The 27,138-nt window shown below is 40.9% G+C and overlaps 1 protein-coding gene across 12 annotated transcripts in view; it reads left to right on the top strand.

Annotated features, from left to right (window-relative positions):
• Nucleotides 1-6,370: 6,370 nt before the first annotated feature.
• Nucleotides 6,371-27,138, top strand: part of atat1 (alpha tubulin acetyltransferase 1) — a 37,093-nt gene continuing 16,325 nt past the window's right edge. For 7 of the 12 annotated variants that reach the window (XR_013297710.1, XR_013297711.1, XM_077590060.1 and 4 more), the window contains exons 1-7: nucleotides 6,371-6,764; nucleotides 8,044-8,104; nucleotides 18,343-18,434; nucleotides 22,402-22,519; nucleotides 22,621-22,734; nucleotides 22,812-22,913; nucleotides 24,219-24,264. Coding sequence is in view for 9 of the 12 variants with exons in the window: in XM_077590060.1 (XP_077446186.1) it covers nucleotides 6,673-6,764; nucleotides 8,044-8,104; nucleotides 18,343-18,434; nucleotides 22,402-22,519; nucleotides 22,621-22,734; nucleotides 22,812-22,913; nucleotides 24,219-24,264 (625 nt within the window). In the remaining 3 variants the exon portion in view is untranslated. The remainder of the gene's footprint in view (nucleotides 6,765-8,043; nucleotides 8,105-18,342; nucleotides 18,435-22,401; nucleotides 22,520-22,620; nucleotides 22,735-22,811; nucleotides 22,914-24,218; nucleotides 24,265-27,138) is intronic. The other 5 variants (XR_013297712.1, XM_077590054.1, XM_077590052.1 and 2 more) reach the window with 3 other exon arrangements.

Here is a 27,138-nt window from a genome sequence, read left to right as displayed (position 1 = left end):
ACAGGACACCTACTCGCGTACATACTTGCTTCCATATAAAATTTAATCAGAAAAACGAAGATTCAAATTGAAAAACTCGAAAAACAATCATGAAAATAAATTACTGATAAAAACAACAAATAATTCAGAAAACAACGCTCAAAATAAATTAATTGTCAAAACAGAGTTGGGAAAAAAATGATTCAAAAAACAATCCTCAAAACTGTTTAATCAGAAAAACAGAGTGCGGAAAAATGAATTAAAAAAACAACCCCAAAAATAAATAATTTTTTAAAACGATTAGGGCCTTTTTATTTTTACAGTGAATGCAATACGCTTCCGTACTTTTACTGTATTGATACTCTATAATTTACTACTAGTTATATTTCCTAATATTGCATCAAAAGCAGGGCGGCTCGGTGGGTCGAGTGGTTAGTGCGTCAAGTGGTTAGTGGATCGGCCTCACAGTTCTGGGGTCCTGGGTTCAAATTCCGGTCACGTCCACCTGTGTGGAGTTTGCATGTTCCCGTGGGTTTCCTCCGGGTACTCTGGTTTCCTCCCACTTTCCAAAAACATACATGGTAGGCTGATTGGACACTCTAAATTGCCCCGAGGTATGGGTGTGAGTATGCATGGTTGTCCGTCTTCTTATGCCCTGCGATCGGCTGGCCACCGATTCAGGGTGTTGCCCGCCTCTGGCCAGGAGTCAGCTGGGATAGGCTCCAGCAACCCCCGCGACCCTAATGAGAATAAAGCGGTTCAGAAAATGAGATGAGAGATGAGATTACGTCAAAAGTAATGTTTTGCTCACACACACACACACACACACACAGGCAAAAGTTCATGCCCTTTAAAACAAACAACATCCGGTTCACGTACCGTAAAAACAAGAAAACACCTATTCTCTCTCTATATATTACTTCAATCTCCTAACATTACGCAAAGAGCAATTTTGTGCTGCCACAGAGTTAATGTCAACAAAAGTTGAAGCACATGAAGCCAAATAACTTTCGGTTCACGTTCAGAAATAAGAAACAAATGACTTTATAATTTTGTAGTATTAGGATTTGGATCTTGTAATAATACAATCAATGATTTAATGTTGATCATATCTTAATTTTAATCTCGTAATAGTTCAATTTTATTCTCGTAATATTATTTTTTTTCTCTCAGAACAGCGAGTGGTGTGCTCTCAACAACTTGGCGCTGAATGTCTCCAAAACCATGGAACTCATCCTCGACTTCAGACGGAACAAAGCCGCCCCGCACGGCTGATCTCACTTGGACTACTCATTTATTTATTTATTATTTATTGATTACTTATTTCTCTGTTTGTTGTTTTTTATTTGTGCACAACATGGTGAAAGTTTTAAATCTCATTATACTTGTATGATAACAATAAAAGCATTCAATTCAATTCAATTCAATTGAATCTATGCCTTGTAATTTCCCACGGCACACCTGACCACCTATCACGGCACACCAGTGTGCCGCGGCACAGTGGTTGGGAAACACTGAACAGGTGGATGATGTGAGAGGAATGGGGGCACACCACTACAGGTGAAGGCAGACAGAGGAAAAAACAAGATACTGATGAAAAACTCCAAAATACATTCCAAATTATCGCAATCCTAACAAATCTCACCTAAAGATCTGTCGCTAAATCCTGACATTTAGCTAATAAAGGCCATTTTTAGTTCCTTTCTTTTAAATTGTTCATAAACTGCATCAACTGCAGCTTCGGCCAAATTCTGAATAAATATTAAGACATAATAATAATAATAATAATAATAATAATAATAATAATAATAATAACTATAATGATAAGAAAAGATACTTTTAGACAAACAGAAGCTCTACACCTGGCCTTGTTCTAACACGGAAATGAAAATGTAAACTGATCCAAACAAGTTTGGATTTGTAAATTGAACAAGACATGAATTTTGCGATGATGTTGTAGATTTGGAAAAAAGGAAACACCATCGTTATGCAATAACGGTAACAGAAATTATGATGACGCACTATATGATTCCTTTTGGTTTTTTGTCATATGTGCATGAGACTAATGAAACATGAGGCATCATGTGGAGAGGAAGCTCAAAGGAATAGATTTGAGGAATTGAATATTTTGATGTAGATGAAACTGCATTTTCATATCTCACCTTAGGAAGTGGCCATTAGAATGTCGAACGTGCATTTCTGGTCTAAATGTCAGGTTTATTGCAACATCACTGAGAAAGAAAGTGTGTAAAAAAACGTGCCAGGGCATTTATATTTGATTAATATACAGTGGTACATCTATTCACAAAATGAATTGATTCCAGAACTTGTTTCGTGCCTTGCATTTTTTTTTAGTAGAGCAGTGACGAACGAGGGGCGGCAGTAGAATCAGGGACTCACCATCAAAGAAACAAGGCGGGTCATATATTGACTCACTAATTACCCTATGACGTGATGGCTATTCTGCTAAACTGCCTGGCTTCTACAGCATGCTAAACCTGCGCATTCATAGAGCCACTCGAATGGGAGGCCAGTGAGGTTTTTGGGAGATAATAGAAAACCAACTCCAGCAAGAAAATTTGAAAAGAAAAAAATATCGGATACAGAAACTATATTGTAGTGTCACTTGTGCGGTGTGGATGTTGTGAGAGAGGTGAGTGGCAAGGGAGCATGTCTTGCCAGAGACGGCATTAAAGAGCTGCTAAATCTGCTATAAGGATCTGCACTTGTATGATTTTACGTAGGTTGGAGACCTTTTCGTACCTTGAAACAATAATTTGCAGATCAGTGTTTCCCAACCTGAAAATTTTGCATGTTGAGAGCATTTGTAAGTAGAGGTACCACTGTATAATAATTTATTGATTTATTTTCCTTACTGCTTATCCTCAAATGGGTCGCAGGGGGTGCTGTTGCCTATCTCTGCCAAATACAGGCACCAGTCATCAACCACCAATCGCAGGGCAAGCAGTAAACATATTATATTTTCATAGTCATATAATTTCAAACTACTTGCCTTCGATATATATCAATTCATTCATTTTCTGAAGCTCCTCACAAAAGTCTATCCGAGCTGACTTCGGGCACCAGGCGGGGGACACCATGAATTGGTGGCCAGCCAAATGCAGGACACAAGGAGACGGACAACCATCTGTTCAGACATAGGCTTTATCATCATCATCGAATCATCAAAAGCCTATTGTCATCATAAACAGCTGCGTATGACGAAATTGGTGGTGCTACTCCACAAAGTGTGCCTTCCCGGCAAAAGACCAAAAATAAGTGCTATAAAAATATAAGAGTCACATTCTGTTAAGGTAAATACTAAAAAAATGCCTAATCTAAAATATTATTACTATCCACGGAGATCCCGGTGGTCTCGAGATATTCTCCGGGACAGTACAGGTTCGTTGGCAATCTGCTGTGATGGATATATCGCATCTCCTCTCGAGAGCAACCAAATCCTGGCGACTTTCGAAAAAGTTTGCCTCGCAGATGTTAGCAAACAACGACAAGACTGAGGAAACAAAACACCAAACTGGAGAGCAAGAGCCAGCTGCACCCGTGCGCGCCGTCATCTTGGATCACTTACCTCCTCACTGTCTCCTCACTTACCTTCAATCAGCCAGCAGGAGGCACATCACCGCCCAACGTCTTTCATGTTACCTGACCCCGAAGTTATTGCAGGGAAGGGATTGTGTGTCGTGCTACCGCAAGTTCAGAGTCCTGATGGCTGTGGGAAAAAACTGTTCTTAAGTCTATTTGTCCGTGCTTTGTGAGACCTGTAGCATCTTCCAGAGGACAGCAGCTGGAACAGGTTGTGACCAGGGTGGTATGGGTCCCTGACAATGTTCCCGGCTCTGCTGAGGTAGTGAGGGCTGGCAATATCTTCCAGTTAGGGCAGAGAGCAGCCGATGATCTTCTGGGCAGTGTTGATCACTCTCTGCATGGCCTTTTTGTCTATTGAACAACTTTTATTTATCATAATCAGTGATCATTGTAAGAGTTGTGGTTAATATCCTATATCCTTCTTCAAAAAGCCTTTTATTCAGACAGTGGGGATAGATTTTTATTTATCTTTGTTTAGCTTTGATATTTTACCTGTGCACAATATTAACACATTATGTCAGTAGTGCTAATCAGGCTGTTAAAATATATGATTTTCTCTTCAATGTTATAATTTCATCGAAATTCCTAAAGGAGTGATTGTACTGTTGTATAATTTATCTTATTGTGTTGTACAACCCACATATCGTGCTCATATCGAGCACATGCATGTATGTGCAGAGGGATTTCAGATAAAAGCACTAATAGTGCCTCACCTCAAGATAGTAGTCAAGAAATACACTAGCATCTGTTCAACTTTGTCTGAGGTGGGAATCTGTCATGAACTACTGATCCAACCAGCGAGATAATAAAGCATGGAAAACCATTCATGAATGGCCGAGGGGCACGTGTTGCCCGTTTCATTTTGTTGTGGTTTTGTCCAATCCCCACAATAAAAATGGCAACAAAATCAGATTTCTTTATTGCATTTCTTTAATTTCATGAAAAGCAATAAAACATAATTCATTATTATTGGAGCCTGATGAGTTGGCTAAGGCATCTGATCAGGATGCCCCCTGGATGTCTCCCTTGGGAGGTGTTCCAGGCACATACCACCGGGAGGAGACCACAGGGCAGACCTGAGATACGCTGGGGAGACTATGTCTACCGGCTAGCTCGAGAACGCCTTGGGGTCCTCCCAGAAGAACTGGATGAAGTGGCTGGGGAGAGGGAAGTCTGGGCTTCCCTGCTGAAGCTGATACCCCCGTCACCCCACCTCAGATAAAGCGGAAAGAAATGAGATGAGATGAGATGCTCATGATTTATTTGTATCCAATGTAGTCATTTTGATTGAAGGCTAATATAGTTGATACATACAGCATGTGTTACCTTCATTTTAAGGCTTTCATTTTTTTTGCGGTTCCAGGCAAATGTAGAATGTGTTTTTGTTTATTTTTGGCCACTATGGCTCTTTAAACATTTTGGGCTTGATTAAACCTATAGAATTCAATTTGAAAAAAAGCAGAAATGCCATTCTGAGGGCAACAAACCGGGCTTCCTAATTGTTCTAATTGAAAAGCCTCATCTCAACTCATTTGCTGAAGCACTTTATCCTCATTAGGGTCAATTTAGAGTGTCCAATCAGCCTACCATGCATGTTTTTGGAAAGTGGGAGGAAACCAGGGTACCTAGAGGAAACCCACGCAGGCCGGGGGAGAACATGCAAACTCCACACAGGTGGATGTGACCTGGATTTGAAACCAGGACCCCAGAGCTGTGAGGCCGACGTGCTAACCACCCTCCCCTAATTGAAAAATTAAGAATTTATATTTCGACTGTCAGGAAATCAGTCTCAGGTGTGTAGTCCGCCTTTCGTCTGAAGTGTGTATATATATATATATATATATATATATATATATATATATATATATATATATATATATATATATATATATATATATATATATATATATATATATATATATATATATATATATATCAGTGGCGGTCCGTGCATTTTCTCGTAGCGCCTTCAACAAATCAATCCAACCCTCAAAAACTATTTTATGGCTATAAAACCTCTAATGCAGCTACAGCTGTGACACATAAAAAATAATCAATAAATTAATGCACAAAAATGGGGTAATATTTTAAATATATAAATAAACCACGGTTAGTGCATCGACCTCACAGTTCTGTGATCAAGCGTTCAATCCCAGGTTAATATTGCATTTTTTGTTATTGCACAAAATGTTCTGCTTTGTATATTAATCCTCACGCATCTTATTATCAAGCATGCATTTAAAGCGCCGTACAAAATGAACTATTTTCCATTTAGCAGAAGAAGAATCGAAATTTGATCGTTTAATTTAGTGGTAGATCGTGTCGTTCGTTATCTGTGCATGTGTGCGTACTTGACAGAAGAGGGCACTCATGCTCTTGAGACTGACCGCTTCACTCAATAATTGCTATTTTCGAGTACTTTTCGGCCTAATATAGTAAAATATTTGGATGTAGTGTAATAACAAGTCATATATAATTATGATTTAGTTGAATTAATTATTCATATTACTTGTGCTGAGAAGTTCTACCAAGCAAGATATCAGGGGCATGTTTAACATATTTGCATGTTAAAAAGAGACAAAATAAAAATAACTTCATAAAACGGACTACAAGTGATAACGACCGTCCCGATTGGCTCACAGAGCTGATTTCACATCTTTTTCTCTGTATGGGCGATATTGATGGCTCTGTACTTCCGCCTAATATATTACCGTAAACTAGACAAAAATGATTCATTGTTAAATTATTCTAGTCATCCTGAACCAGAAAGTGAGTGATTTTTTGTTTGTAGAAATTACGGTAGATGTCGCTGTACGCGCACTGGCCGCCTCGTACACAATGAAGGTTCTTTGACGTTCTAATGAATAAACAGTCTTTCTTCTTGGCCATAGTGAGTAATTTGTGTCATTTCCGTTCCGTTGCAAAGAATACAAGTTTTAGGAGGGCTAAAATCAACCAATTAGCTTTGTGCCGACCAGTTAATAGTTATTAGTTATTTTTGCTAGAAAAGCATTGCTTGCCCTTTAGCTCGCTGACAAGGAGGTACCTGCTAAAGCATTGCTGATCCAAAGAAAGAAAGAACGGGCTATGGAGTTCCCTTTTAACGTTCACCACTTATTTGCCGAGAGAGTCTCCATTTTGGACAAGACCCTCTTAGCAGGTCGTGTATTTATGGAAAGGTAAATCTATTACTTTATTCTTCTGAGCCTCTGTGATGATGGTGACCATAGTTGCAATGGTAAACAAACAAAAACATCCGTTTAGCATTGTCCTCATCTGTAGAAAAGGGCTCTGCTTGTATCTCAGCTTGGAAATTCACATGTGATGTCTGTTTCACTGTACAAAAAAACATCTTTATCCTCGCTAGGTTCGCGGGGTGTGCTGGAGCCTATCCCAGGTGACTTCGGGCCAGAGGCAGCGAACACCCTGAATTGATGGCCAGCGAATCGCAGGGCACAAGGAGACAAAGAACCATTCACGCTCACACTCATACCTAGGGTCAATTTAGAGCACATGTGTCAAAGTGGCGGCCAAATCTGGCCCGCCGCATCATTTTGTGTGGCCCGGGAAAGTAAATCATGAGTGCCGACTTTCTGTTTTAGGATCAAATTAAAATGAAGAGTATAGATATATATAAAATTTCCTGATTTTCCCCCTTTTAAATCAATAATTGTAATTTTTTAATCATTTTTCTATGTTTTTAGTTCAAAAATCATTTTGTAAAATCTAAAAATATATTTAAAAAAAGATAAAATAAACATTGTTTTAGATCTATAAAAAAAATGAATATTCAGGGCTTTTAATCCAGTTTTTTTAATCAATTTATTTAAAAAACTAAATATTATATCTAAAATGGTCCGTTGTCATCATACACAGCTGCGTATAACAAAATTGGTGGTGCTACTCCACAGTGCGTTTTCCCTGTAAAAACATAAATAAGTAATATAAAAATATAAAAAGTCACGTTCTGGCAAGGTAAATTCTAAAATATTGCACAATCTAAGATATTGCACATTGTTATTGATTTTGAGTTTGTCTTTGATTCAGGGCCGGCCCGTCGACTGAGTGGTTAGCGCGTCGGCCTCACAGTGGGGGACCTGGGTTAAATTCCAGGTTGGTCCACCTGTGTGGAGTTTGCATGTTCTCCCCGGGTATTCCGGTTTCCTCCCACATTCCAAAGACATGCATCGTAGGCTGATTTGACACTCTAAATTGCCCCAATGTATGGGTGTGAGTGTGCATGGTTTTCCATCTCCTTGTGCTCTGGGATCGGCTGGCCACCGATTCAGGGTGTCCCCCGCCTCTGGTCAGCTGCGATAGGCTCCAGCACGCCCTGTGACCCTAATGAGGATAAAGTGGTTCAGAAAATGAGATGAGATAAATGGAAATATACTCCTGGTAATGGGGTTTACTTTTGCCTTGTTTTGTTGAATCCCTTTGTTTTGTGTGTCCTAAAAGGCCAGATCTTCAAACCCAAGTAACCACTGTAATTGATGAACTGGGAAAAGCCTCTGCAAAGGTGAGTGTCGACTCATCCCCATGTCAAGTGTCTTGTCACCATGGACAGCTACACATGTAAAATTTTACAACTTTACAACGTCTTTTTGAGTCTGTATCCGTTTTAGCTATCCCAACCAACATGGCGCCGTTCAAGTGGCAGCCGGCGGCGGTAGCTCCGTCCACTCTTGCTCGTTTTGTGTTTTTGCTGCTTTTCTGTCTTAATGATTTGATTTGGTGATTCTTAATGATCCCATTTACTTTGATTTACTTTGTACTGGGTGCTTTTTGCTTTGTTGTTCTGTCTAATCACCCTCTGCTACTGTCACAATGAAATTTCCCGAATACGGGATGAATAAAGTTATCCAATCCAATCCAAAATGGCTATTGAGAGGGATGCATGGAAACCTGTAGTATTTCATGTAAATTTTGTCAACCAAATATAGATTATAGTACAGTGGTACCTCGACATACGAGCGTAATCCGTTCCAAGACTGAGATCGTATGACGAGGTTCTCATAACTCGAGCGGACGTTTCCCATTGAAATGAATGGAAAAAAATTTAATTCGTTCCAGCCCTCTGAAAAAACACCAAAAACAGGATATTGGATTGGAAAAATGTTTTATTTCTTCTAATTCCCCATCTATTAACAAAGTAACACATAACTAGTGGTTTAATAGAAATAAAGTGTTTAATCTAACTAAAATTGGGCGGATTTCGCCGAGGGGAGAGGGGCACAAAAGGGGCGGGGGGCTTCGTTTTTTTTTCTCCACACAACGCACTCGTAAACAGAACAAACACTCCACCCTCAAGTTCGCTATCGATGGGCTGTTTGCTGTCGTACTATTCCCTTCAAAATATTCCGAAAATGATGCACACAAATGTCCTCACAATCGGATAACGCACGACCACTTGCCAACGAGCAGCAGTGGGAGCTTCGGGGGCGCTGGCTAGCAGCTCATTTTAGCTTGTAGCATCTGTGGTCGCATCCCCTCGAACGGCGCCTATGATAGAGTTGCTACCGGGGATGCTGTTGCGAGCCAGTGCCCCTGATGTTCTTATGAGCAGCCAACGAGCAGCAGTCTTTTATCAGTGATCGCCCCGCTGCTCATGGGAGCTTCGGGGGCGCTGGCTAGCGGCTCCTTTTAGCTTGTAGCATCTGTGTTCGCATCCCCTCGAACGGCGCCTATGATAGAGTTGCTACCGGGGATGCTGTTGCGAGCCAGTGCCCCTGATGTTCTTATGAGCAGCCAACGAGAAGTAATATAATACTCCTCGTATTAGATAAAAATAACAGGAAATGCAGCAGCTGAGCTTACCCACGTATTGATTGTGGGTAAAGTTTTATTCTGAGTGCCATTGCCTGTCGGCGTTGTGTGCACGAGTATACTTCATTACCCAGAAAACCCTCTTTTCCCCGCGCATGCGCATTGTGCGTTTCCTGGTCTGAATAACTCATCCGGTGCTCGTAAATATTGTTATACACGAAAGATATGCAAAAAAAAATGCCATGGCCACCTGGCTTGGTCGCATCACGAAATTTTGACCGCATCACGGGCGAATTATTCGATGGAAATTTCCCCCGTAAGACGAGCATTTTGTATGACGAGCGATCGTATGACGAGGTACCACTGTACAGTTATACCTTGACATACGAGTGCCCCGACATACGAGCAAATTAAGATATGGGTAAAATTTCGAGCAAATATTTACCTTGAGATACGAGACAATTTTTGAAATACGACCATACAGCCGGCGCGAGAGGCTGCTGTCTTTCTCGTTGCAACTCCCTCATGTAAATGTCTCTCCGAGCACTAGGCGGAGTGTTGCATTTTTTCACTTTTTTCCGCCGTTAGTCAGTGCAGAATGGTGTAGCGTGGCGGAGCTTGCTCACCAATATGAGAGGAGTATACAGACGCTCCCCTACTTACGAACATTCGAGTTACGAACAACGGTACATACGAACATGTCCGCAAATTGCGTTTATGTCGAAAAATGTTCGTAAGTTCGATTTTGTATTGCGCGCCTTTTTCCGAGTAGTGCTTCTTTCCACCGCTAATACCGACGCCTGGCGCTGTGAGCGCTCAGCTCACCCAGTATCTACCTTCCTCTGCCCAGTTCGTTGCAATGCGGAAGTGCGTGAACGTATCTCCAGTGCGCAAAAAACATTTTTCATTTGTATCATTAAATATCTCGTGCATCCATTATTGAATATTGTTGGTGAAAAGCGAAAGGTTTCTATTGAGGGAGGTGCAAGGAAGAGGTAAGCCATTTCATTTGAAATGAGTGGCAATAATAACGAAGCTTGATGCGCGTCAGAAAGTGGTGAGCGTTGCACGTGAATACAACTTGAATCGTTCGACCGTCAGTACCATTTATAAACATAAAGATCGAGCAGCAGGACCCAAATATTGAACGTTGCACAAAGTTTGCAAATCAATTGAATGATGCCATACAGTGCTACTGCATCATTTAAGATGAAAAAAAGAAAACTGCAATCGTCATTAGATAGCTTCTTTCGGCCAGTTTCTAGTAAATCTCTCTCTCTAATGTATGTATACAGTACTGTATGTATTCTCTCCATTTTATTAAATGTTTTTTTTCCAGTACAAACCAGTGTGTGTTACTTATACAAGCCTTAAACATACAAATGCACGTATATAAACCTTCAATATACTTATACAGGCCTTAAACATAAATTATAATACAAAATATAGCACTGAGCAACTTACGAAAAAATTCAACTTATGAACAATCGCTCGGAACCTAACTCGTTCGTAAGTAGGGGAGCGTCTGTACTACTTCCCGTTGGCAAGTGGTCGTGCGTTATCCTATTGTGATGACGTGTGCATCATTTTTGGAATATTTTGAAGGGAACACAAAAGCAAACAGCGGGGCAAATAGAACCAACCCAGGAGAAGAAAGGTATAAGAATTTAAAACAAAATCAGAATTAAGTTTCGTGTCGAATCCCAGTTGGGAAACATTTTCCCTTAGTTGTTTCTATATACAGACCCTCCCCTACTTACGAACATTCAACTTACAAACAACGGTACATACGAACATGTCTGCAAATTGCGTTTAAGTCCAAAAATGTTCGCAAGTCCAATTTTGTATTTCGCGCCTTTTTCGGAGTAGTACTTCTTTCCGCCGCTAATACCGACGCCTGGCGCTGTGAGAGCTCAGCTCACCCAGCATCTACCTTCTTCTTCGTTGCAATGCGGAAGTGCGTGAATGTATCTCCAGTGTGCAAAGAACCTTTTTCATTTGTATCATTAAATATCTCATGCATCCAATATTGAATATGGTTGGTAAAAAGCTAAAGGCTTCTATTGAGGGAGTTGCAAGGAAGAGGCAAGCCATTTCATTTGAAACGAGTGGCAATAATAACGAAGCTTGATGCGCGTGAGAGTGGTGAGCGTTTCACGGGCATTGAATCGTTCAACCGTCAGTACCATTTATAAACAGAAGGATCGAGCAGCAGGACCCAAATATTGAACGTTGCACAAAGTTTGCAAATCAATTGAATGATGCCATACAGTGCTACCGCATCATTTATGATGAAAAAAAGAAGAAAACTGTGCAATCGTCATTAGGTCGCTTCTTTTGGCCAGTTTCTAATACATAAATCCCTCTCTCTCTCTACAGTACTGTACATATTCTCTCCATTTTATTAAATGTTTTTTTTTTCAGTACAAACCAATGCGTGTTACTTATACAAGCCTTAAACATACAAATGCACTTATATAAACCTTCAATATACTTATATCGGCCTTAAACATAAATTATAATACAAAATATAGCACTGAGCAACTTACGAACAAATTCAACTTATGAACAATCACTCGGAACCTAACTTGTTCGTAAGTAGGGGAGCGTCTGTACTACTTCCCGTTGGCAAGTGGTCGTGCGTTATCCTATTGTGATGACGTGTGCATCATTTTTGGAATATTTTGAAGGGAACACAAAAGCAAACAGCGGGGCAAATAGAACCAACCCAGGAGAAGAAAGGTATAAGAATTTAAAACAAAATCAGAATTAAGTTTCGTGTAAAGCTAGATTAAATTTATTTTTGAGTGTGTCTGTATCGTAATCCAAGTTCATTTAATTGTGTTTATGTTATGTTACGAGTGCGTTGCCGTGCTCTCTCTCGCTCTCACTCTCGCCCTCTCTCTCTCTCTCTCTCTCTCCCTCCCCTCTGTGAAATATTTCTAATTTTAGTACTATTAAACTTCATAACCACTAGTTATCTGTTACTCTGTTAACAAATGGCAAATTAGAACAAATAAAAAAATCCATTCCAATATCTTTTTGGGTGTTTTTTCAGAGGGTCAGAACGAATTAATTTGTTTTTAGTTCATTTCTATGGGAATCGTTGATTTGAGATACAAGTAAATCGACACGCGAACTCAGTCTCAAAACGTGGCCGGATGATTCGCCTAAAGACGTTTCGCCGACAGACGTTTGACAGACGGACAGGTCGTCGAATGGACGTTCCACCGAACGGTCAACCGGCCGAACGGAAGTTCGGCCGAGCGGAGGTTTCGCCGGCGCGCTCGCTCCGCCCCCGGATCGTGTGTGTACATGTTTTTCAACCTCGGCCCGCGGGCCATATACGGCCATTACAGATAACATTCATTTAGGAATAACAAGGGCATGTACTGCCCCCCGCAATAACAAGGGCATGTACTGCCCCCCACTGGGCATATTTCTAAATACAAGTACACGGCATATATTGACAGCAATCATGTTAAATCCATCCTAAAACAGCATTTAATGATCAAAAACAAATACTGGAGCTCTTTGGACATTAGAACCGAGCCCAAGTGAATTCCTCGGTAAAATGTCGCGGAAAGGCAAAAAAAACGTCTATATACGACCATTCGCCAAACGGCTCAATATGCGTTTAATGATTAAATACAAATACTAGTATTGTATATACAATACTAGTATTTTATTTTATACTAGTATTTTATTTAAAAGAAGACAAAGGAAATTCACATATTCTTCGTCGTTTTCCTTTTTTTTGCTTGGTATTCCCATATGTATAGTGTATACAGACTAGATATTCGATGCGCGTTGTGAGGCAACAGAGCTAGACGTCGTCGCTTGTCGGCCATTTTCAGAACAGGGCCATTCGCCAAACGGCTCAAAATGCTCTCAAATTAGGTCAAATCCAGCCGAAAACAGCGTTTAATGATTAAATACAAATACGAGTATTTGTATTTAATCATTAAACGCATTTTGAGCCGTTTGGCGAATGGTCGTATATAGACGTTTTTTTTTGCCTTATCGCGACATTTTACCGAGGAATTCACTTCCCTGGGCTCGGTTCTAATGTCCAAAGAGCTCCAGTATTTGTAATTTGATCATTAAATGCTGTTTTAGGATGGATTTAACATGATTGGTGTCATTATATGCCGTGTACTTGTATTTAGAAATATGCCCAGCGGGGGGTAGTACATGCCCTTGTTATTGTGGGGGGCAGTACATGCCCTTGTTATTCCTAAATGAATGTTATCTGTAACGGCCGTATATGGCCCGCGGGCCAAGGTTGAAAAACTTGTACACACACGATCCGGGGGCGGGGCGAGCACGCCGGCGAACTTCCGTTCGGCCGATTGACCGTTCGATGGAACGTACATTCGGCGACCTGTCCGTCTGTCAAACGTCCGTCGGCGAAACGTCTTTAGGCGAATCATCCGAGCACCGTCCCAGAACGCATTAAGCTCGTATCTCAAGGTACCACTGTATGTATATTAAACGTTTTCATGACTACAGGTAAGAAAGAGGCAGCATATCTCAAACTAGTTGCCACCCAATCACAGGACACAGAGAGATAATCCAACATTCACACTAAAATTTATATTTATGGAGACTATGCAATCTCCATGCATATTTTGGGGTTGAGGCACTTTGAGAAAATCTATGCAGAAATGGGGAGAACATGGTGTCCTACCATATCAGCTGTTCAATATTATGTATAATGTATTGTCTACCTGTACAGGGGGCATTAAAAATCAACTTTTTAAAGCAGGGGTCCCCAAACTTTTTCCTGTGAGGGCCACATAACTTTTCCCTTCTCTGATGGGGGGCCGGTGTCAGTTTGTAACAGAAAAAGTGTGACGATCGTAGGGGAGCTTAAAAAAATTATTGTTTTCCAGAAAGCCACACAACCAAATAACAAGCTGGGAACAGGACCGCTGGGTTCTCTGTCGACAGGTTTTGGGTAGCAGGAAGATGGACAAAGTTGCGCTTTTTCACTTGTTCCAAAAGCAGCGCTGATTTCACCTCAAATGTTTTTATGTGTGAATACATGTCGCAAATGAGTTTCCCTTCACCTTGTAGCTGCAAGTTAAGGCGGTTAAGTATTTCTGTCACGTCTGTTAAAAATGCGATGTGCCATTTCCATTCTGGGTTGATCAGCTCTGGGACCGTTTTGTCTTTTAAATGAAGAAATGCGTTAATTTTGGGTTGAAGCTCGTAAAAATGCCTCAAAACTCTGCCCCGGCTCAGCCATCGGACCTCTGTGTAGTACAGCACATCTCCGTGCGTAGACTCCAGTTCAGACAGGAATTCTTGGAACTACCTGTGTTTAAGTCCCTTTGCCCTGATGAAGTTTTTGCACGACACCACAACCTTCATTACAGAATCCCACGTCAACACTTTGCAGCACAGCTAGCCAGCTTTGACCAGTCCAGGTCCAACTTCTCCATGGTTTGGCACACTTTGTCAAAAATATCCTCTCCTGTTGTGGTCCCTTTGAGACTTTGGAGGGCTGCCAGATCCTCGCATATCTCAAAGTTTGCGCTAACTCCACGAATAAAAATGAGCAGTTGCGCTGTGTCTTGCACGTCCGTGCTTTCATCCAGTGCTAATGAAAAAAATTCAAATTCTTTCGTCTTCTGCTGCAGCTGGGCATATACATTACTCCCGATTTCTTCAACGCGTCTGGTGATTGTACTCGCCGACAGACTTACGGCATTAAATGCATCTTTCTTCTCGGGACACACCTCCTCCACGACAGCATCCATACATTTCTTAAAAAACTCTCCGTCAGTGAAAGGCTTACCGTTGCTTGCTATCACTTTAGCAACCCGAAAGGTGGCCCGAACGGATGCCTGGTTCAGCTGAGCTTGGCGTACAAATGTATTCTGCTGAGATAATAGTCCACCTTTTAGCTTTGAGAGTTTGTCTGCTCGTATTTGGCCTTGCACGCTATCGTACTTGTCTTTGTGACGGGATTCATAGTGCCGGCGAAGATTGTATTCTTTGAATACTGCCACCGTCTCTTGACAGATGAGACAAACAGCCTTTTCTTTGCATTGAACAAAAAAATAATCGTTTGTCCACTGCAGGTTAAATACCCTGCATTCTGAATCAATTTTTCTCTTAACTATTTTTTTCGCCAATATTCCGTTCTCAAACAGGTTGCACAGTTTTTATATGCTTGAATAGTCCGCGATGGTCCCAGGGCTCCGCCCTCACCTGCGATCGTCCAGATGTCTCGCTAACACTGCTCGCACATGCAACGGTGGACGTTCCCGCGTGCATCAAAGGGAAACACTCTGCCCGCGCGTGTCACCAAAGAAGCAATGCGAAGCCCCGCTTCACTGGGATGATTTGTGGGCTCAGCAGGAGTGCAATGAACCAAACACAAGATTAAAACGTCCCAGTCTTCAAGGCCAAATAGGAAAAAAAAATCCGGTAGCGTCTCTGGTATTGTTCAGAGGGCCGGTCCAAATGTGCTGGCGGGCCGTATCCGGCCCGCGGGCCGTAGTTTGGTGACCCCTGTTTTAAAGTAAACCATTTTAAATACAATATTTTATACACAAGTGGCACATAAAATGTTCACTGTAGCATTGATACACAAATAATTTATAATTGTATGGAGTATAATTTATGAAGTGTTGATTCTAACAAGTGAAAATAATTTATCTTCATGGGGTCTTACTTTTGTCGTCATACTCTGTTTCACTTATACTAAATGCCGCTTACCTCGTCTCAAATGCTAACGCTACCCATAGTCGATATTTTACTCAATGCTACATTTTAATGAGCCAGGATTGCAGAGCTGCCAACTTCTGCAATTTCCGGACAAGCAACGGAAATCCTGACAACCTCGCTAAACTCCGGAAATCAAAAAAAAATGTCACTTAATTTTTTGGGGGAAGCAGCCATTTCAGAAAAGAACCAAATCTCCATTTTATATGCTTCGAAATTGACACAATCGCTACGCTCCCACCACCTTGATTCAACTGCACTTTAAACCGCATGAATTCGGTAACACGAATGCATTGTGAATCATTGGAGTTAGAAGTTCTTACGAATTATTCGTCTTGTGCGACTTGAGTGTGGCAATCAATTCGACATTGATTGCATAGGTAGCCTCTATCACTTTAGCATTTTTGTTTTTTTCATAAGGTAAGTAAGTATTATTAAGGCTGACTAAATCATCAGTCATTTTTTGTTGAAACAAATCCTATCATTTCCGGGATTGTTCTGAAGGAAGTAGGAGTACACAACACTGGTAAGTCTTATCAATATGCCTGCTTGGGGTAAGCGCAAAATAGATGGCAATTTGGATTAAACTTGTAATAAGAAACTCAGGAACTCGCAGAAGTTTATTGGTTTGTGTTTGACGAAATATCCCATGTTGAAGCCGTCTCCAAAAGGGCTGACATTTGTACATTGCACAACAACATTGAAGTGCGGGTTAGGGACCAGCTGAAAAACTTATTTTAATCTTGTGGAAATTTGAATTTGCCACTAAATGACCAACAAATCATACTTTGTTCACTTTTTATACTTATTTCCATCATGCTCTACTTTTTCAATAGTTTGCAAAAACACAAAACAGTCTTACCTCTACTTAGGAATGCCTCTAGATACGAAAGTTTCAGGTTTCGATTTTTTTTATATGCAAATGAGTGACACGAGATACAAAAAAGATCTAAGTTACGAAATCCCCCAAAATGTAACTGCATTTCCTATTATTTTGAATTCCCCTTATTAAGCGATTAAAAACTACAAATGCAACATGGCACATACTTTCACACACACACACACACACTTGGGGCACACATAAAGTCTAAAATGTACTACCAAGTGGACGTCTTTCAGCCTTTGTAGAATGGGCTCTTGCCGCCATTTGGCGGACAAACACGGGTATTACATTTATAACGGCCACGGAGGCAGATATTTCAGCGGTGCGGGGCATATTTTCATGTTTTATTTACTTTAAGACATTAATAAATCATTTCCTTATAATTTTCTCTCCTTTTTGTGTTTCCTCACGTCTTTCATACATAATTGGGACACTGACCAACTTTAAAGGGTCTAGTTCAGGGGTCGGGAACCTTTTTGAAAGAGAGAGACATAAACAATTCCTATTTTCAAATGTTATTCCTTGAGAGCCATACTCACAATTTAAAAGTCAAAAAATCCAGGAAAATGCACACATTTTTACTCATTTTGCCACTTTTAAAGTAAAAAAAGTCTGTGAATTCTTTTGACAACATTCTTACATTCTTACGCTGTTGCTAATCAATGAATATCTATAAGTTCAATGAATATCAATGAGAGAATGGATGCAGAAGACTCTAATGGAAAAAAAAATCAATACCACAATGCCGACGTGACGTTCCCATTGGTCTGTTCAGGACTCGGCTCTCTCACCACCGGTTTCCATATTTTAGCTAAGAGCCATATGCACCCATCAAAAGAGCCACATGTGGCTCCCGAGCCATAGTTTCCCTACCTCTGGTCTAGTTGGTAGTTGTGGGAGGACCATGAAACAAATTTTAGAATTTACATATAAAGTACTTACAAAATTTTCAAGTTACGAAAAAAGTCTTTCGTAAGTAGAGGTACGACTATTTCAATTTATGTAAAACATGATAATGACAGTTCTATATCGATTTTGTGCGAATCGCATCCACTCCTGATGAAAACTAAACTCCGGAAATGGGACAAGGGTACTCCTGAAATGGGGTTGACGGAGGTTGGCAGCTCTGGGATTGTATCATTATTGACATATTTTTATCAAAACATGTTTCAGACATAGATTTTGAGACACTCGGTAACTGTTTTCTACCACATTAATTGACATCATGGTACAGCTTGACCAACAGACCAGATTTGTCTCTCCGTGAGGATGTTTAATGTCCTGTTCCAAATGTTATTTTGGTTATTAAGTAATAATAATGTGTCTACATGTATGCATGATAGAATAATTTAATACATGCACTCTGTTTCCAGGCCCAAAAGTTGACCACTCCTGTCACAACTACTGCAAAATTGCACTCCCAGAATCATGAACTCTACTTGATGAAGGATGGCGATAGCCAAGGGTACTGTATATCGTACAAAATTCTTCAGCTCTCTTTAGCATATACCAAAGGACATTGTCGCATGCTTTCAACAGTTAGTCAGACAGACATACATGAAAATTGGAATGTTACTTTAATTTTGCCACTTCACAACCAAGAACATCAAATGCCAGGCTGTGTTTCAGGTGTGTGTGTTAATAGTGGATTCCATATAATAGTCTGAAACATTCTGTAATCTTAAACATATTCAATATTTAACCAAAAATCATAATGCGTAGGAAAAGGCAACATCTGAGTCATAACCGAACTGTGAGGTGGAACAAGCAAATGGTAGCTAACCTGCCTTTTTTGATTACATCGATATCGTAAACAATTTTCCTGTGTTGGTTTTGAGAAAGTCCAAAGTCTGTGCTATATACAATATCTGGTACTCAATGTTCTTCCCTTTTTTTGTTTGAGAGATTTTTGCTTAAGAGAACATTTTCTAGATCCTTGTTAATAAAAAAATGTGTAGTGTTTAGTGATGAGCCTATCAGACACAAATTGTCAGGTCCGCTCTTGACATTCAATAAAAGTCGAACACAAGTAAGCACACCAAGGCAGCAATAATGAGATTTTTAACCGCCTCTGCAGAAGGGGAAGCACGGAGCAAAAGCAGAAAGATCGGTCAATCTTCCTGCCTTCCCAAAGTGGTCTTCACCCTACCCCCTCTGCTCCACGGGCTTTATTGAAACAAGATCACGTGACATAGAAATAGGCGGTGGCACAAACATTAGGCGGGAATACAAAATGGGAGTTGACATAAAAGTAGATGACGTGCCTTAACCCATAGGTGTTGTTACTGTGAAATTCCTGAAGGCGGCGTCTCTGTAAAATTCTATTCTAGTGACTAAAATCTAAAAGAATACAAAAGAATACTTTTCATATTTCACAAAAATGCATACTGTATTACCTTGACATACAAGTGTCCTAACATACGAGAAATTTGAGCTATGAGGAAAATTCAGAGCAAATTTTTGCCTTGAGATACGAGACAAATTTGAGACACGAGCATACGAGATGGTTCCCGATTGTGGCCGTCCTGGTGGCCGAGTATGCGAGAGGCTGCTTATGAGAACAGCATCGCTCTGTCTTTCCCGCCGCATCTCCCTCACGTGAAGATATCTACGAGCACCAGGCCGTATAGGTTGCATTTTTTACCGGAGATAGCGTGACCGAGCCGATAATCTGCGGAAAAGCCAGCGGAATCTACATGGACTTGAAAGCAAAGCAAGGGTCTGAAAAAGACACCACCCTTCAAAGCGAGTTGTGGCTGGTTCGATAATTTTAAAAAACGAACTGGGATACACTCGGTTCTGAAGCATGGAGAATCAGGAAGTTCCAACTCAAAAGCCGCAGTGGAATACATTAACATCTTTGCCTCGGTTATCGCACAAGAAGGTTTAAATTTAGTGTAACGTAAGATTAAAACTTATTTTTAAGTGTGTGTATAGTAATCAAAGTTCATTTACCATATTTTCTCGCATTTTGACCGCCTCTGCATATAAGACGTAGCCTTAAAATTGCCTTAAAATTGTTGGATTTTACGATTTCTCTCATATAAGGCGCCCCCTGATTGACAATTTTCACCTCCATAATCATGGTTTTAATAGGGAGTACAAATGTGTTACTTTGAAGGGAACATCGTAAGAAATATCAAAAGTGGTAGTTCTGAGATATTGTATAAATCGAAAGGATCGTATGCTGGATTGCACATTCCTAAAGGGTGTTGCCTGCACGTGGACAAATTCAAAAAAGGAAGTCACGTGAGCAGTACAACCAGGAAGCCTGTCCGAGTCTCTGGATGCAATAATAGCATGAGGTACATATTACAAGGGTATGTATCAAGGCTGATATTTTTATGATTGACCACACAACCTTCGATTATTACTATTGGGATATGCTGACATGGTAAACACTACGAACACGTATCAAGGCTACTCGCGTCTAGCCAGTCAGAGCACGTTTAACTACCGATAAAATGTAAGATGGAGGTGCCCTGAGCGAGCAATGGCAGGCACAAGTAAGTGAGTTTTTTCAAGTTTTATGCAAGATCCAGTTTTTTTTCTTCAATTTCATTCATTGGCGTCAAAATAAAATTTTGTGTTTTGTTTCGTGCATGTCAAGTCTAATTTGTGCACATATAAGTCGTACCCTTGATTCAGTCATTATTTTTTTTTTGTTACAAATATGTGCGAGAAAATACGGTAAATTAAAATTAAAATTTATGTTATGTCACGAGCGTGTCTCTACTGTCCTTTCTCTCTCGTCCTTTTCTCTCCCTCCTTCGCGTACTCTGCGATACCGTCTGTCTGTACTGAATAATGTCACATTTTAGCATTTAAGGGGGACCAGCACCCCGGTCTGCCAATCCAGAGGCACTGTCCCCGATGTCCACGCGATGTTTCAGAGGCGTGTCAACCAAGACAGCTCCACAACATCCAGAGCCTTTCGAAACTCTGGACTGATTTCATCCACCCACCAAGGAGCTTTTTAACCAAATCAGTGACTTCAACCCCAGAGATAAGAGAATCCGCCCCAGAATCCCCTGGCTCTGCTTCCTCATGAGAAGGCATGTCGGTGGAGTTGAGGTCTTCAAAGTATTCGGCCCACCGATTCACAACATCCCGAGTCGAGGTCAGCATCGCCCCATCCCCACTATACACTTTGTTGATGCTGTACTGCTTCCCCCTCCTGAGACGTCGGATGGTGGATGGTGGACCAAAATTTCCTTGAAGCCACCCAGAAGCCGTTCTCCATGGCCTCATCGAACTCCTCCCATGCCCTTCTTTTTGCCTCTGAGACGACCAGAGCCGCGTGCCGCTTGGCCACCCGGTTCCCGTCAGCTGTATCTGACGTCCCGTGGGCCAAAAAGGCCCAACATGACTCCTTTTTCAGTTTAACGGCATCCCTTACCGCCGGTGTCCACTAGCGGGTTCTGGGATTGCCGCCATGACAGGCACGACCACCTTGCGCCCGCATCTCCAGTTTGCCGTCCAAGCAATAGAAGCGTGGAACATGGTCCACTCGGACTCAATATCCCCCGTCTCTTTCCAGTCAGGAGAGGAGCTCTGTCGGAGGTAGGAATTGAAACTCCTTCTGACAGGGGACTGCGCCAGGTGTTCCCAGCAAACCCTCACGAAACATTTTGGTCTCCTGGGCTACATGGGCATCAGCCCCCACCATCGGAGCCAGCTCACCACCAGGTGGTGATCGGTTGACAGCTCCGCCCATCTCTTTACCCGAGTTTCCAAGACATGCAGCCGCAGGTCCAATGATACAACCACAAAGCCGATCATCGAACTGTGGTCTAAGGTGTCCTGGTGCCAAGTGCATATATGGACACCCTTGTGCTTGTTCATTATTGTCAATCCACGACGATTGCAGAAATCCAACACTAGAATACCACTTGGCTTCCGATCAGGGGGGCCGTTCTTCCCAATCATTCCCCTCCAGGTCTCACTGTCATTGCCCACGAGCTTTGTAGTCCCTCAGCAGAACGAAGGAGTCCTCCAAAGGAGCACTCTCAAACATCCCTTCTGCGGACTCCAGAAAGAGTGGGTACTCTGAATTGCTGTTTGGTGCATACGCATAAACAACAGTCAGGTCACCACCACCACGATAGGGTGATGACTCATCAGGGCGAGATCATAACCACTAGATAGGTATTTGTTACTTTGTGAGTATGTGTTGAATTAGAATAAATAGATTTTTTTCCATTGCAATATCCTGTTTTTGGTGTTTTTTCAGAGGGTGGGAACGGATTAATTTGTATTTAGTTATTTTCGATGAAAAAATTTGATTTGAGATACAAGTAAATTGACCTACGAGCTCGGTCCCGTAATGCATTATGCTCGTATCTCAACGTATTACTGTACTATGAAGTGCTTGTTTCTTCATGTCTGTAACTGAAACAGAAAAAAAGATCTAAAAAATCCTTGTGTTTAAGGTCTTGTGTACTGAGCCTTACTGGCAAACAAATCCTCACTCACTTATTTCCCACTGACAGAGGTTGTGGCACAATTGTGGGATTTCTCAAAGTGGGCTACAAGAAGTTGTTTCTGCTAGTGAGTAACTTCAGCATTTTTATTTATTTCTTACAGTGACAATTGCATACAGTTACACATCTATTACTGTCTAAATGTCCCCTAATCTATATTTTCCATAGGACCAACAAGGTTTGCACAAAGAGGCAGAACCTCTATGTGTTTTGGATTTCTTCATATCTGAGAATTTGCAGCGAAATGGATATGGACTGGAGCTGTTTAATTTCATGTTGCAGGTGAAGTAGTCATATATTTGTATTCATCAGGCAGGAAATAACTAGTGACAACTCTCTCCCTCTCTCTCTCTTCAAAGCACAAGAGTTTAGATCCGGTGCTGATGGCATATGACAGGCCTTCTCCTAAATTGTTGTCTTTCCTGGCCAAGCATTACCGGCTGACACAAATTGTCCCTCAGGTAAAGCCGGCATTTTGATGACTCGGTGTTTATATGTTATTAGATCTGTTAAAACGTTTTTGTCCAAATTATCACGTTACAATGGTAGATTTAATCATTAAGATAAAAATGATAGACAGGGTTCTCATGCGAAAATTACCTGATCGCAAATTGACCTATTTGCTCTCAACCTTATTTTCTTTCCATTGTTTTATTTTTACTCTCGTATATGCTTGAAAACTTTTTGCTGTCTTTATGCTCTTGCTAAATTGCCACAAGATGCTGCTGTCAAATAGAAAAGTCACATCTCATCTCATTTTCTAAACCGCTTTATCCTAAATAGAGAAGTTCAGATAGTATTTCTTTGGCCTCCTCTTTTGGGATTCAGCTACTGAATAATTTTAGTGACACCTTTCAATTGGGAGACTGCCTGTGGGCATCAGGGCGCATTTAAATTTAGGATGCTAGGATACTACAGAAGTCATGTGAAAGTGTTTTCCTTATGTTCTTTCAGTTGAGGACATCGAAATTGAACAAACCGGAAAACAATCGCTACACTAGGTTTTCATTAATTGAACAAACATTAAGTAACAGCAAATTTTAGTAATATGTTGACATGTCTGCGATAGCATTGCAGAAACAATCAATGTACAATTTACAAAATACACAATACAATACTGCTATAATTCAAGCCTAATATGATTTATGTACAAAATCCACTATATTCAGGTTTATATTATTCAAAGATATGTTAACCTGTTATTGGATTGGATTGGATAACTTTATTCATCCCGTGTTCAGGAAATTTCATTGTGGCAGTAGCAAGAGGGTGATTAAACAGAACAACAAAGCAAAAGCACAAAGTACAAAGCAAATCAAAGTAAATGGGATCATTGAGAATCACCAAATCAAATCATTAAGACAGAAAAGCAGCAAAAACACAAAACGAGCAAGAGTGGACGGAGCTACCGCCGCCGGCTGCCACTTGAACGGCGCCATCTTGGTTGCGGTAGTTAAAACGGATACAGACTCAAAAAGACGTTGTAAAGTTGGACAAAAACTGGAACCACACACAGGAAGTCTTCCACAAGATGGGGAACTTCTGCAGACTGGGACCAAGGTAGAGAATATGCAGAGTCACTCTTCCAAGCTTATCCGCACAGTTCCTCAGTAGTCTGGAGCTGAAGAAAACAGCAGCAGGGCAGAACTCCTAGGTTATTTAAGGCATTTTATATATTTTATTTTACGCTTGTTGATTTGGAGAGATTTTGTGTGATGTTTTTTCTTCTGTCTGGTATTTTGTAACATTGCCATTTGTGTTCCTAGGTCAATCACTTTGTAGTGTTTGATGGCTTCTTCATCAACAAATCAGGTACATTTTTAAGTGAATTATGCATGCTTAAATCTCGAATTTTATCAGTATTTTCTGAAACATAATGTCACAGGATTCATTCCTTCTTTTGAAGTTTGAAATTGCTTCAGTAGACTTTCAAAATGTTGCTCTAACTCAGTTCTTTTATGGGAGAAAAGTTATGCTTTAGTGGCAGGTTTTTACAGTTTTTATGACAAAAATATTCCACCGGGTATCTGCGGGATCTTAAAAAGTAAAAAAAAAAGGTTTTTAGTCCAATAAATTTAATTTAGGGCCTGAAAATGTTTATAATTCTTTTAAAAATTTATAAAAAGTCTTAAATTGAATTTGAAATCTATTAATGTTACTTTTATTTAGAACAGGGGTGCTCACACTTTTTTGCTCTAAGATCTACTTTATAAGGAGCCAACCTCTTGCAATCTAGTAACCTTTTTTTCCTGGTTCCACAAAAAAAAAGCTTAGAAGTTATGTATGTTGTTAAACTAAATAAATGACCAATTCAAAATGATCTATTCTACCCATATATATCTCATCTCATTTTCTGAACCGCTTTATCCTCATTAGGGTCGCAGGGGGTGCTGGAGCATATCCCAGCTGACTCCGGGCCAGAGGCGGGGGACACCCTGAATTGGTGGCCAGCCGATCGCAGGGCACAAGGAGTCGGACAACCATGCACACACACCCAAATCTAGGGGCAGTTTAGAGTGTCCAATCAGCCTACCATGCATGTTTTGGAATGTAGGAGGAAACCGGAGGAAACCCACGCAGGCCCGGGCAGAACATGCAAACTCCACACAGGTGGACGTGACCTGGATTTGAACCCAGGGCCCCAGAGCTGTGAGGCCGATGCGCTAATATATTGAGGATTCTTACAACTTGTGTCGATGTACGTTGCACAACGGCAAATCTATAATTCAATGTTATTCGTATAGCGTTATACATATTTGTATGTGCATTCTAGTTATCGCTCAGCACTGATTTGAAAAAGAAGGCAGCTGAGATGCGTCTTAACACCACCAAATTGAAACATGGTTGGGGCAAGCTTTATCTGTCCAAGATTAAAGAATCACTTAACAAGCAGCTGTCACAGCTTGTTCATGTTAGGCGAGGCTGTCAGCACCAAACTCAAGAAGATCCTGATGATTGTTAACAGAGCCAGATACGTGCGTTCAAAAAATAGATAAATAAAAGTAACCCCTGTCCTGTGATGTGGGTGTTGCTCTAAGGCAGGAGTGGGCAAACATTTTGATTCGCGGGCCACAATGGGTTCTAACATTTGACAAAGGAGCAGATGGATGGATCTTTGTAACCCCACCTCATTGGAGAAAAAAATACACATCTTGGGTTATGGAGAAAATGTGTGCTTTAACTTCAAATGAAAAGGAAGATAAGCATTACAACAAAATATCTGACTTTGGAATGAGTCTTAAAGCACAACAAAATAAGTGAATAAAATGTCCCTTTTTTAATTACTAACCATTTCTATTTTAACACACGGAAAGTTCTGTTATGCTTCAGGATATCACCATTCCTCTCCTCCTGGCTGTCTTTTGTTTCCGAAAACGGTAGGAGATGCAGATGTACTTGTCCCGCTTCTTCTATTCCATTTGTGTCCCCGGTGCCAAAAGACAACAACGACTAGTACAAGGACAAAACAGTGGCAGCAAGTCAGTCTTTGGAGTGGAATTATATTTGATCAGCGCACACAGTTTATTTTGAGAATGTACGCATCATGGAGACACTTTCAATATTATTGTGAACAGTGTTGTTGGTCTCCTTTTTTAGCCAGCGCATCAAAGTCCGGATTTTGTTTTGTTGTGGCGATTCCCAGAATGGATCTGAGGGGTTGGTCTGTTAACTTGCATCTGTGGCTGGCTTTGTTGATGTTCATGATGCTGAAGGTCTGTTCACACACGTAGGTCGAGCCGAACAATGCCAGCAGCATCTGCGCTGCCCGCCGCACCCTTGGAAGCGCTGCTTTACTGAGTTAAGCATAAAATTAAAATAATAATCGGACATAGGCTTTGTCATCATCATTGACTCGACAAAAGCCTAATTGTCATCATACCCAGCTGCGTATGATGAAATTGGTAAAGTCATTTAGTTTCAGAGAGTTGAACTTCTCTTTTAAGACAGGGTCGGACTGAAGGTCGATCAGTTTGAGCTGCAGCTCCTCTGGAGCAGTTTCGGGGTCTTGTGACAGGACAGGCAACCAACTGAAGTGACTTGTCCATTTTGTCAAAATCCGAGAATCGACGGCAGAATTCTCCGTGCAATAACTCACTGTATTTCTTAGCTAGTGTATGAAAATGAGTGAATACCTCGTTCAAAATTTCCCTAGAGAATAAAACCAGCTTTCACGTTTGGTGTACATATCTTGCACAAACAGATCATTCACCTGCAGTTTCGAGTTGAGCTTGTTCAAGTGTGAAAATACATCCGTAGCAAACGCAAAATCACAAATCCAGCTCTTGTTGCTCAGCTCAGGAAATTCATCAATCAGCCTTCCCGAGTTGCTCCAAAAATATACCAATCTCCTCTTTGAGCTACCACACGCATTGAATCACTTTGCCCAAACTCAACCAGCGCACATGGGAATGATAAAGCTGGTCCTGATCCCGCATCAGTGGTCTTTGACATCATTGCTTTCATCCAGCGCTAACGAATACAACATGAATGACTCCCGTCTTTTTGTTTCAGATGCTCTTGATATCTTCATCTATTAGTTCCACATGGCGAGTCACTGTCCGCCGTGATACACGGATTTTCTCAAATTTGTCTTTGGTGTCCGGGCACAAAATACCTGCCGTCTACACCATACATTCTTTTAAAAACTCGCCCTCAGACAGTGTTTTTCTGACCTTTGCTATTTTG

The sequence above is a fragment of the Stigmatopora argus genome, chromosome 21 (assembly GCF_051989625.1).
Source record: "Stigmatopora argus isolate UIUO_Sarg chromosome 21, RoL_Sarg_1.0, whole genome shotgun sequence".
Taxonomy (NCBI): Eukaryota; Metazoa; Chordata; class Actinopteri; order Syngnathiformes; family Syngnathidae; genus Stigmatopora; species Stigmatopora argus.
This window is presented reverse-complemented; position numbering and strand designations above follow the sequence as displayed.